Below are 13,008 nucleotides of genomic sequence, written 5' to 3' on the forward strand. Positions count from 1 at the left end.
AACAATATGTTCATGCTTTTAGTTGCATTTATATTTTTATTTTTACTAGTGCTTAAACAATTAGTTGGTAAATCATTTTTATATTTGAGTTTTGGGCTACCGGCTTGGCTTTCTGACATTTTATAGACTAAACAATTCATCCGTTATATAAAAGTAATCGTTGGAATAATCACGGCTGGATTACCAACCGGGGAAAGCGGGCAACTGTCCCAGGGTCCCAGACCTTCAGGGGCCCCAAACTTCCCCGCCTTATGGCAACTCTTAAGGGACACACAAGCTCAAATATCAAAACGCATAGTAAGCACAGCACAGTCTGACACAGTGAGTAAACGTGTCAGGTGTGGGATCGTTTCCAAAGGACGACCCCGAGAAGGTGACGTGCAAACTCTGCAGTTAAACATTGGCCTGTCCTCCTGTGCTCTAATACAGTAGCACAGTCTCCACAGTGATACTTATAACCTTCCTTCTCAGCCCTAGAACTCAAACCGATTCCCCCAAAAATAAATGTGAATAATTCAACTAACATCGGAAACGTGCGACGACTAGTCGACTGATGGCTTGACCTAACGACGACTAGTCGACCGGGTTAATCTTTGGTCGGGGGGCCGCCCTACATTAAATTAAACTAGTCGACGTGCTGCCTTTCCAAAACGACTGTCGCTGTGGTCCAGCTTAGTTTGACTCGGGGTCTCTGAGGAAAGAAGGTCAGGGAGGAGCTACACGTTGGGGCGTGTACGACATTTTCTTTAAGAGCGTGCAGGGGAGGTGACAGTCGGCTTTAAAGCCCAGAGTAGTGTCTAGAGGTACAGTGTATGGGGGAGGGGAGAGTCAAACAGCAGAGAAAGACAACGCCTGAGAGTGTGAGGCTGTCACACACACACACACACACACAGTCATCGTTCATCCGAGGCAGACAGCTGATGTGTGCGTGTGTGTGTGGGTGTTACCTGTACAGGCGGTCTGGTTGTGATCAGCGATCCGTTCTGACTGTAGGAGAACACGGTGAAGTCTGCAGGGAGCAGCAGCCTGTCAACAACAACAGCATCGTGCGTTAACCTTCACGTTGTGCTTCACTCTAACTGACTGACTCAGACTCAGACCGTCGGAGTCTGCCGAGACCTTCACACCTGTCAGTGTGTGGCTCGTTCTTTGGTTACGTCAGGTCCTGGTACCCGTTACCGTTCTCCTGCCGGCGGTCGGTCTCAGTCTAAATGAATCCATTAAACCTAGTACGTACAGTACCGTCCACGTGGTCCCGGCGACGAGATCGCTTCTGAAAACCACTGCATCTCTCTAACCCTCTGTCTGTGTTTTGCCTCGAGCACATGAGCGTCCAGGCTGTCTCCTCACCCCCCCCTCACTCAGGCTGTCTGTGCTGGACCATCGGCCGCCCCGGGGCCTCTCTCCCTCTCCTGGCTGTCGGCGCCTCATTCCAGATGTTTTGGATCTGGATCTCTGTTCCCCAGGAGTTCCGGCCTCTTCCTTGTCTCTCTGCCCCTCCTTGTGTTTGTGTCCTTCTCCTGGGCGATCAGGTTTTGCGTCTTGTGCGTTCGTGTGGTCTGTCCTCTCTCCAGGTCTTCATGGTGAAGATGAGCTTGTGTGGCTCAGATCCACCTGGAAGTTGCTCGACGTCCTTCCGGATCATTTTCTTTACTAATGTGTATAATCTATAATGTCGTCGTCCTGATCGTCTCCACTGTAAATCTACTGTTTTTCTATTCTGTAGACCCGTCATCTATTTCCTGTCTTTCCCTCCTCTGTTGCTCTTCCTCAGGTGTCTTCCATTTTTTCCCGTTGAAGGTTTTTCTGTGTCTGGTTCGATGGTCTGAGGACAGAGGCCGTCGTATGTTGTACGGATTGTTAAATCCCTTGAGGCGAATTTGTGGTTTGTGATATAAATTAAATTTGACTCGAATGAGCCTGAAATTAAAGTTGGTAAGAGCGAAGGACTCTGTTGCAATATGATGTCATTTAAGGAAAGAATCTGATGAGTGTAAATGATGCACACATCTGTTATTTAATGATTGCGTCACTGAATCTGACTGAAAAAAATCTATTACATGACTGAGATGCACACATTTGTAGATACGAAACACAAGTAAAACATACATTCACATTGGAAATAGAGAGAACATTCAATTCACAGAAAAGTGGGACAGAGTGTGTAGTCGTGTTACTAAATGTAGAAAGTCTGACAAATTATTTCGGTAAAGAAAGTGTCTGAGTAAGGTCGGTGGAATAAGTAGCCGGACGACCAGACGATACTGAAACACGGGACGTAAGGATGAGCTTGACCATAATGAAGAGTCTCGGATGAAACAAAATACCTCGTTTAGAGACGATATCGATTGATTTTTTTGTTCTACTGCAAACCAGATGATTTTCCCACTGAATTTTTCATGGAGGAAAACACCAAGAATTTTCCCGCCGAGATGAAACGACAAAAATGAGGTTCACAGTTAAAGAGTGAAATGATTATCGTATTATTTTATGTAATTTCGACGTTTGCCTGTCCCGATTTCATTTGTGACTCGTGTTTTAATTTCTCTCTGTGAAGCAGTTATTGATTTTAAACCTGCTCTACAACTAAATTTGACTCGACTAGTTCCGCAGCGTTTAATGGGGACAATTTGACGCAGGGGGAGTCGGGAGGGTGACTGGTGGTGAATGACTGAAAACCTTCATTTTACAACATAGTTTAGAACAGAACTGAACTTCTTTTTTCTTTCTTTCATGTTTTTTTGTTGCGTTGTGCGATTTTATTGTGTCCTCGTACGTTAACTGTTATTAATAATAATAATAATCTTTTTCGTATTTGATATTTTCATAATATTTAAGAAAAACAGTTAAAACAACAGAAGACAGGGATGCGACCGCGACCTCTACTGTAGCCCACATCCGTAGGAGCGGCATCATCGGGCCGTTACCATGGAGATTATCCGAGTGCTGATGCTGAGAGAGTGAGCTTGAGAGAGCAGATACGAAAACCTGAGAGGCTCGTCTTCTTCTGTCAACATGAATCAATTCAAAACCTGCTGACGGACAAACAGACTCTCGCACTCTGATCCCTCAGAAACTGGTCTCGCTTTTTTCCATCGTGAACGTTCGGAAAAGATTTCATTTAGAAAATTAAAGTGTAATTTACAGACAAAAAACAAACAAACAAAAACGGAACAATCAAACAGCAGCTGGTTTTTATTGGATCTCACAGTCTTTGTCAGAATGAGATGCAGCTGAAAGGTCCAGAAAAAGCCAGTTAGTGGACCTTGAGTCAACTCTTTTTGTCATACTACTTTTTTTCAAGGTCGGGATTGAATATTGCAGATATACACCGTATGTACTGAGTGTAACTGCCTGCTCTTCTCTGTCTTTTTATTTCCCTTCCGGGTTGAATGCTGCTACACTGTGGTGTGACAACTGTTGGAGCAACACTCACACGGGGGGGGGCAGGTTTGGGGCAGGGGGAAGCTGCACAGCGTGTAAAAAATAATTTAAAAAAAAAACAGCAGAGCGAACTTTGATATTCAACATTTCGTGACTTTTAGCAACAACAGTAACAATCAAAGGTTTCAGTTTTCACTCAGTGGTTTTTCTTTGTTTCTGTTACTTTCTACATTGTAGATTAATACTGAAGACGTCAAATCTATCAAATAACACATACGGAGTATTGTAGTAAACAAAAGCAAAATCTGTTTCATATTTGAGATTCTTCAATGAAGCCGCCTTTTACCGCCTGTGGACAACAGCTGTCCACACTGTTGGCAGTACCTCACCCCGCTCAGCGTTTGCCGACGGTCTGGAAAGACTTCCCTCCCATGCTGGCCACTCGTTGGCCGCTTGTCCTCCCCTCTGCCGTCCAGTTCAGCCCAAACCGCTGATGGTGCCGTCGATTTAACGGTTTGCGAGGCTGGTAATGACCTCACCCTCTGCAGCACAGGTAACTCTTAATCTACCTCACGAGAGCCAGTTTCATCATAGTGTTTGAAGGTCGTCGGCCGAACAGCGGCTACTTTAGAAATCTAAAATATGAAACTTATTTTGGTTCAACACCTTTCTGTTTACTACCTAATTCGTATGTGTCATTTTCATAGTTTCAAGGTATTAATCTACAATGTAAAGAATATTACAGACATACCGGGTGCATAATAACCTGATCAGCGTGGGAGGACGTCTGTGGGACGGTTTGAGCCTGTGGTTTGTAAAGACGTTCACTGTGGCCTGCTGTTCAGTCAAACGTGTCACAGTAACGGTGACGCTGAAGGAACCTTAAACAGTTTACAGCCCAGCCACACAGTGTGTGTGTGTGTGTGTGTGTGTGTGTGTGTGTGTGTGTGTGTGTGTGTGTGTGTGTGTGTGTGTGTGTGTGTGTGTGTGTGTGTCACACAGAGCTGAAAGACGGATAACACAGAGTACAACAGTGCACTAACACACTGTCAGGAAGATTAACACACTTACTCGTTTCTCTCCAGATGAACGACATGATCATTTCCATCCACACTGATGACATAAGACACCTGAAGAAACAGAGACAAAGAGAAAAATTGTAAAAAATGTCCAAGCTGACGTCTTCAAATGTCTTGTTTTGTCCAGAACCCAAATATACTGAGTTTATGATCACGGACACCAGAAAACATTCATTGTTGAGAAGCTGAAAACAGAGAATTTTTCCAAAAAAAAAAAAAAAATTAAAAACATTTTAATCATGGTTATTTTTCTTATTTAACTAAAATAAATAATAATAAATATTAATTAATTTAGCTACCTAATCACTGAAAAGTGGCATGAGTGTTAAAACTTATGATACAATCAAAATCTAAAAAAAAATAAAAAAAAAAAAAAAAAAAGAAGAAGAAAGAAAGAAAAAAAAATCAAAGAACCCAGCAAACGATGTTGACCAGTCTGGTGTTGAATGACGCTACACACTGGTAGCCCCATAGTGACCCAGTGTGTCTACATGTGTTGTTGTTTTTATCTTAGATTACTGTTTGGTATTTTATTCCATTTCATTTACTTATGTTTATTTATTGTTTTTGCCTCACTGCATGTTTTAATCCTGGTTCAACCATGTACATCAAGTGCATAAATAATCTTTATCATCATCATCATCATCATCTTGCTGTGGCAAAGTGCTTCGCTGGACTTGCGTAGCATAATATAGATGACGACTAAACAATGACTAACACAGGTTCCATCAAAATCCAAGTGATTCTGAGAAGCAGGACTTGATTTCCACATATTGATCTGATCTGATCCCGCCCTGAGACACCGACACCGGATGACTGACAACAGCTGAGGTGATCGGTCGGATGTCTGACAGGTGTGAGATCACGGTTCTGGTGAGGCTTGGTTACATCACGTCCCCGAAAAAGGTGATGTCACGTTTCCAATGCAGGTAATAAATAAATATTGATCAGTTTCTTGTCTGGTACTGTGATAATATAAATACAGCAACAAAAACATCCCAAAATACAAAATAAGTGCAGCAAGGCCAGAAACTCCAAGGTCACCTGAGCCTCTGACTCACTTGGCAGACATTTGCCTCTGTGTGTGTGTGTGTGTGTGAGTGTGTGTGTGTGTTGAAGCTACCAGCAGGTATGCGACTGCTGCAGAGGTGAACACACACACACACAAAGACAGGTGGCGTGTGTGTGGGTGTTTGGGGTGAGTCATGACAGGAAGTCAGCGGTGGACTACATCACCCACAGCAGCTCCTCTGTCCTCTAACGCAGCAGGGGTCAAAGGTCAACGGAGGACAAGGGGAGGGCCTGTGAATGCCACGCACAGAAAACTTTGACCATCTGTTTATTACCGTGCTCGTTGTACGAGATATTTTATCCTCAACAAATATCAAGGATAAACTAACGGATAATGAATAACTGTGTGTTCACCAGCTGCAGCTGTCAACAGCCAATCATATATCAGTGTTTCCCTGATTCAGCTTCATGGTTTGTGGTTCTCTACAGCTTTGATTTGAAAGGTGAAAGAAAGGTCCAAAGGGAACAACATCCACCCACCAGGTGCTGGTAGCTAGCTGACCTTATGCTAAGCTAGGCTAACTGTAGCTTCATGTGTGGGATCAGTGTGAACGTCGACCTCTCAGAGAGAAATGTTTGGAGAGGAGAGCGTCTGTCTTCTACAGAACAAACCTGAAATTCTGCCCTTTCAAGGAAAAACGGAAGGTTGAACTCCTCGATGCAGGATACTGTTATAAACCAAACCTCAGGTAAAAATAAGCAGATTTAACGGGGAGTGTGTGTCATTGGGACGGGGGTGGTACCGGGCGAAGAACACACTTTCAGGGTCTCGAGGATCTTTCTGAGAGGATCACCACACATGACAGCGGCAGGAGTCTCAGCACAGCACACACAAGCTGCACTGAAAACAAATACACTGTAAAACATTTGACGTTCATTCACTTTAGGAACCTGAGTTCTCCCGCTGCCTTTGAAATGTGAGTCAACTGAGCTCAGGTTAAAAAGTTGGTTCAACGTCGTTTCATGACTTTTGAAAATGTAAAACTAACCGAGTTAAGTTCACCTGGGCCTGAGAAAACAAGCTCAATAAACTCCAGACATTAAGTTGAATCCGCTGTTTAGTCTCACGGACAGATTGACTTTCCTTTCCCATTCTCTCAGTTTAAAGAGTCAGTACAAAGACGACACGTGAGGCTGCTCCCGGTCACTGAGTTCAGCTCCGAGACCGAATTCAGGACGAACCTCCGTCCCGGTTCGCGCTCTTTTCGCCATGAAGAGAAGAACCAACCGGGTCTTAGAGCGATGGTGGTACGGTGGGGAGCTTAGCCGCCTTCCGAGCAGTCGACCCGGGTTCGGTTCCTGGCCTTCAGGAAGCGGACGGGGTCCTTGAAGCACGTAAGGGAAAGTGCTGCAGCGTAAAGCGCTTCCAGTGGCGGGTGGATGTTATAGGTGCAGTCCGTGAACTTAATTAAAGACACACAGCAGGTTTCCATCACGTCTGTTCTCTTCAAACTACAAAAAGCTTCATTTAATGAGCTGAGTGAAGTAACAGCAGTTCAGGACGGTTGAGCTCAATCTTCTACTAAATTCCTGCAGGATGTTTTACAGTGCATGTGCTCAGTCAGATATATCGCCTGAATTAAAATGTGGAAAATGTTAAATAGCGCATTATATAAAACTGTGTAATTTTCTGGTCTTGCATCTGTTCCAGGTAGTTGCTGCCCCATTTCTTTTCACTGAAAACTAAGAATGAAGCGTGAAGTGTTCTTGGACTTTTCAGTTGTTATTTGTCGGCTGCAGAGAATAAAAACACAACTGACAGAGCAGGAGAGAAAAACATGGCTGGAGGCTGACACACACACACACACACACACACACTCACACACACCCTAATATTCCTTCTTTCACATGGCGTCACTCGCTGCATGCATTCTCACATTTCACCAGAGTGTGTGACTGTGTGTTCGTGTTGAACATGTTCCAGCATGTAGGGCGGGAACAAAGATGACAGCACACACACACACACACCACACACACACACACACACACACACAACCAGTCAACAGCTTCCAGATTAAATCTTCTCTCTCAAAGCGTCTCTGCTCTGTGTCTCTTAAGGTTGTTCTGCTACATGAACTGGTTTCATACTGACATGTGGAGGGCAGGGGCTTCAGGTCCACCTTAACTTATGGTTACTTCCTGGCAGAGGTGGAGGAGGTACTCAGGTCCTCTACTTAAGTAGAAGTACCTGTACAATGATGTACAAATACTCCCATTACAAGTAAAGGTCAAAAAATCAAAATCCTACTCAAGTACTTCCTGTAGTTCCAGTATCACAGTAAAAGTACTTTATGTAGTTCCAGTATCACAGTAAAAGTACTTTATGTAGTTCAAGTGTCACAGTAAAAGTACCTCATTGTGCAGGGACTGGTCTCCTGTGACTGGTCAGATCATTGATCCTGAGTCACGGAGGCTTCAGCAGCATTACACTGATTTAATCTTTAACTGTGTTGTGTTCTTTGACTTGATTATATTTTTTTATGTAAAGGTTAATCTGAAAAGTAACTAGTAACTAAAGCTGTCAAATAAATGAAGTGGAGTGGAAGTATAAAGTAGGATAAAGAGAAATACTCAAGTTAAGTACAAGTACCTCTAAATTGTACTTTAGAGTAGTACTTGAGTAAATTAAATCAGCACCAGAATCAGTTTTGTTTTATGTTTTTTTTAAGCCAGGGATGAAACAATACAAAGAATGTGAGGGTTTGTGATGTAAAAACTGTTTCGGACAAAGTGGAGAGTCATAATCTGCTGCTGACAAAGCAAAGGCGAGGTGAAGTCACGCTGACGGGAAGCGGACCTGATCAATCAGCCGCTCCTCTGCTGAGTTTGTATTTCCTGAGGTCAGAGGTCGCGCAGCAACCAGGGGATAAAACAAACCAGAGGAACAAACATGCAGAAGTGAAGGCTCATTACCTGACTGGGCGGTCTTCCGTCCACGTCCCGCCTCATCCTGCCCCCTATCGCTCGAGGGACCGTCAGCTGATAGGAGGAGATGTGTTCGGTCTGCTGAGAGTCTGCAGGTGGAAACAGCGGGTCAGTGAACCGAGCTGAGGGAACACAAGGCTGAAGAAAAACTGATATTATATTTTAATGCGTAAGGAGGTGTTTCTATTATTTTGACCAACCCATTCATATCAACGAGAGGAGGCTAAATAACAGAAACACCTGTTTCTGTTGTTGCAACTTAGCTCAACAGCAGCACAACCTGCAGCCTCCACACTCATCACACAGGTGATTCAACACGTCTCTGAAAGCGTTTCAGCACAAACTGAACAGCACAACCGTCATGAAGGAGGAGCGTGCACGCACACACACACACACACACACAGAAAACACAGATAGTTGATGTTACCGTCTCAGACAGGAAAGAAAAATATTTAAGACCTGAACCTTCTATGGCCTTTTTAGAGGCAACTAAAGTCAAAGGTCTACCAGACTTTAAGACCTGTGTTGTAATTTTAAATACACCGTGTGTGTGTGTGTGTGTGTTGTCTTTCGAAGCCCGACACACAAACTGTGAAGCAGATGTGAGCACCAGCCAAAATGTCCTCACAAGGTCAGAAATACACACACACACACACACACACACACACACACACACACACACACACACAGTTTGCCTCCGTCTGTTCACAACAAACACAACCACACACTACATGGGCTGTAGCCCTGAGTGTTAGTGTCACCTGTAACCATGGTAACGGCTGCAGTCTGGGTTGACTACCTCTCCGTCCCGACGTTGTACCCGCAGCCACGGCAGCACTGTCACATAAAAACCTCACAATCCAAACCGGGAGCTTTACTTTCGTTTATTCCTTTTTCTTCTACTTTGTTTCCAGTTCATTTATTGTTGAGTCTAAACTGGCGGAAACTATTGTTGAAGCTTTTTCCTTTCTGCGGTTAAATATCAGTGTGTTCTATTAGTTCTATTAGTCCAACCTACACCAGTCCAGCTGCTGGGGGTAGTTTTAATGTCCATCTGCGTGTGTCTCGATGATAAACCGCCACGGGTTTGTGGTCTTAACGGGCACCTGGACCCTGTGGCAGGTACCTGACCTAGGAACTCATAGATACTGCGATTGTGGGGGCTGAGACGGAGCCATAGAGTCAGTTTGAGTTTTCACTGCAAACTATCAGAGTCGCAGAGTCTGGTATGTAGGCCAGGTCAACACACACACACACACACACACACACACACACACACACACACACACACACACACACACACACACACACACAGGGGTACAGATTCAGTTTGTTCTCTCATTAACTGCTTCAGCAGGTTGTCAACACTCACAAAACTACAATTCGCATTTCAAAGCCTTTTTTTTTCTGCTGCCTGAAGCTGAGTGGAAACGAACAGATCAAGTTTAATACTGAGTATCTGCTGATACTGAGTCTGAACTGATATAAAAAGTCCTGTGCAAAAGTTTTACGCACTAAAAGTAAAGTGACCCCCCCTTTAAACCAGCGCCAGTTCTCCTCGGTGCACCTGGACACAGTTTTCCAGGTTCTTGGCAGGTGGGTTGTCCGGAGCATCTTGGAGAACCTGCCTCGGTTCTTCTGTGGATTCAGTCTGTCTCACTGTCTTCTGTCTCTTCAGCTGATCCCAGACTGACTCCCATGATGTTGAGATCAGGGCTCTGTGGGGGCCTGATCACCTGCTGCAGGACTCCTTGTCCTTCTGGTCTCTGTAGACAGTTCTTTATGACTCTGGCTGTGTGTTTGGACTCGTGTCCTGCTGCAGGATGAGTCAAGTACCGATCAGATGCCTCCTGATGGGACGGATGATGGAGAAGAACCTCTAAAATGTTTCCAAAGGACTGTATTTAGCTAAATGGTGATTCAATGTGAAATAAAAGCTGCAGCAACTAAATTTGACACATTTTATTTTTCATGAGTTACTTGATCCAAATACTGAAGGTCCTGGTTCAGAAATATTAAGTCGATCAGTTTAAATTATTGATCTGATATGAATAAAACTAACTCGGGAATGTGACTCCTGCAGCTGAAGGAATCCTCTAAAGAGAAGAGGTCTCACTCTGTTGGATTTGTCAGAACCACAGAAACATTCTGACTGTGCAGTGGTGTAACAGAGTGGAGCTTCTTCCCTCACAAAGGATCTTTGGTCGAGTTCAAACGCACAAACCAACAACAGGCGAGTTTCATTTTGCTCTGGCATCAAGTTACTGACAGAATTAGTATTAATCAGTGAAGCTGATGTGACCTGCCGCCGGAGATGTTGGCCATTTTAACCGGTGAAAGTGACGGTGACGACCATCCTGAAGCCTGAAGTTGTCTGTGCTAAGACAGATCTAGAGTTGGAGTTCAGCAAATCCATGTTACCTTATTTAAACCCTGGACTCTGAACCCTGATCTAGATTCCTCCGGGAACACAGTCACAACCCCCCGTTCCTCACAATGCTCTGGGGGATGTAAACAGAAACTAAAACGTTGCCACGGATTGAGTGACATTCAGGTACATTGTGCACTATACATGTACTGGATATCTGTTCCCATTCAGTCCAACTGTCCCATGAAAAGCTGCTGAACCAGCTGTGATCAGCTCCTGTTCTCGGTGTAGACGTGGACATACAGACAACTGTCGCTGGATCAGTGTGATACTGAAGGAAACCTAAAAACAGGAAGACTCTCAGGCAGGTTCTGCATCCTCAATTTCATCTGATTTCTAAGTGGATTCTGGACGTTAACTTACGACGGCCATCAGAGACGATGACATCCTCAGGAAGTGTAACTCATACTGAATCTAAAAATATGCGTTTCGTTTCTGTGAGTTCAGCGTTGACTACAAAATTGTGTCTCTCGGGCGCTAAGGAATTCTGCCTTAATTGCCTCCATGAGCTGTGTCACAGCCACTGCTGCTGCTGCAACAGACAAAGATCAACAGCCACATCACCATCCAACCTTTAGACTGTGCGACGACGACGAGGGTGTGAGCTTACAGTATGTCAAACCGTGCGGTACGGGTCTAGCAGAATCCTGGTTGACTGTGTGTGTCCGACTTTACGATGTCCCATCGCGCAATGATGCCTGCTGGGCCGTGGCACTAGGACGGAAATGTAATCAAATTAAAAGGAGAACATTCTCTGACCTTTTGAAAATGCATAAAAACAGTGAACGGGTTTTGGCCACGGAGCTGACACTTCTATACGTCCAACAAAAACCACAAGGGAGGAGGAGGAGGAGAGTCCGATGGAAAGCGGCTAAACTTTGTTCAAAAGTGGTGTTTACCAAGTCCTTCGTCATTTCATGTCATACTCCGATTCTGGTTTGTGTGTCATCGGGGTCAGACCAGCATAACACTGTGGACGAATCTCACGGTGAGATCCAGGACCCACGAGATTTACAACCAACGATTTTTCCCCTTCTCTCACGATTGTCATCTTATGTCTCAGACATCTCAAACTCCTGTGGTCTATGTTGAATCTTCAATTCTGTGATCATCAGAAAATAAAGCACGAGGAGTAACAACGTACGACCTCCGTGACCCCCCCGTTACAGCAAGTCTTTGTGTTCATATTGCTGCCGGCTAAGTTCCATGGAATGAATGAACCGTTTATGATTGTGTGTGTGTGTGTGTGGCTCTTATTCTCAGTTTGTTTGTGTATATCTGATGATCATCTCTCAGTAAAAGCAGACTGTCTGTCTGTCAGTCAGCTTCCAGGTCAGAAATGCTGCCTGCTGATCTCTGAGGTCGCCGGTTTGATTTCTGCCTTAGTGCCACTGAGCAAAGGTGGAATGTGGAATAGTTTAGGTACATAAGAAATGAAATGTAGTAAAATTCTGAGTCAGATTTTACACTTTCACGACATTATTCTAACAGCTGTAGCTTGAAAAACAGACTTCACGTTTAAATCTTATCTAAAGGAATAGTTCAACCTTTTTGGAAATGTATTCATTATTGATACTGAGTTTGAAATGAGTCCTGTCTGGATGAACTGAAATCGTCCCAACAGTGGATTTCCCTAAAACCACAAACATTTACACGACGCTGAATAGAAAGTTCACGTGCCAGTGTTTTCCCCTGTCCATTACCTTTAGGTGGCAGCAGTGATGCACTCATGCCATTTTTTGTTAGAAACAATTTCACACTGGTGGAATCCAGCAGACCACAACCCAAACATGTCTGCCTTCACTTTCAGTGTAAGTGTGTTCAGCCTGTTGTAATGGAGTGTTTTTGCACTGTACTGTTGTTTTGTCACTTTTGCTTTAATTCAGGTTGTGAATATTTCGTCCACGTCAGCCTGAGTCACGTTAAAACATCCATTTTACAAACGGACGCTTACTTTACTCTAGTCTGTGGTTACTTGTGATTTCTACTCCTTCAGGTTTAAGTAACACATCACCCGGAGCTCTGCCTTTTTAGGAGGATGTGTTCCAGGTTTTTCTCTCTGGATTACACTGGTACGAGGACGCACGGTCACAGACGCTGCCGACAGGCAGTTCCTCTGCT

The 13,008-nt window shown here is 44.2% G+C and overlaps 1 protein-coding gene across 2 annotated transcripts in view; it reads right to left on the reverse strand.

The window, feature by feature from the left end:
- adam9 (ADAM metallopeptidase domain 9) overlaps positions 1 to 13,008 on the reverse strand; it is a 44,470-nt gene that overhangs the window by 21,531 nt on the left and 9,931 nt on the right. For both annotated transcript variants that reach the window (XM_040155195.1, XM_040155194.1), the window contains exons 2-4: positions 8,448 to 8,548; positions 4,456 to 4,514; positions 948 to 1,026 (exon numbers count right to left, since the gene is read on the reverse strand). In XM_040155195.1, the coding sequence (XP_040011129.1) occupies positions 948 to 1,026; positions 4,456 to 4,514; positions 8,448 to 8,548 (239 nt within the window). The remainder of the gene's footprint in view (positions 1 to 947; positions 1,027 to 4,455; positions 4,515 to 8,447; positions 8,549 to 13,008) is intronic.

This window comes from Xiphias gladius, chromosome 19, assembly GCF_016859285.1.
Source record: "Xiphias gladius isolate SHS-SW01 ecotype Sanya breed wild chromosome 19, ASM1685928v1, whole genome shotgun sequence".
NCBI classification, from domain to species: domain Eukaryota; kingdom Metazoa; phylum Chordata; class Actinopteri; order Istiophoriformes; family Xiphiidae; genus Xiphias; species Xiphias gladius.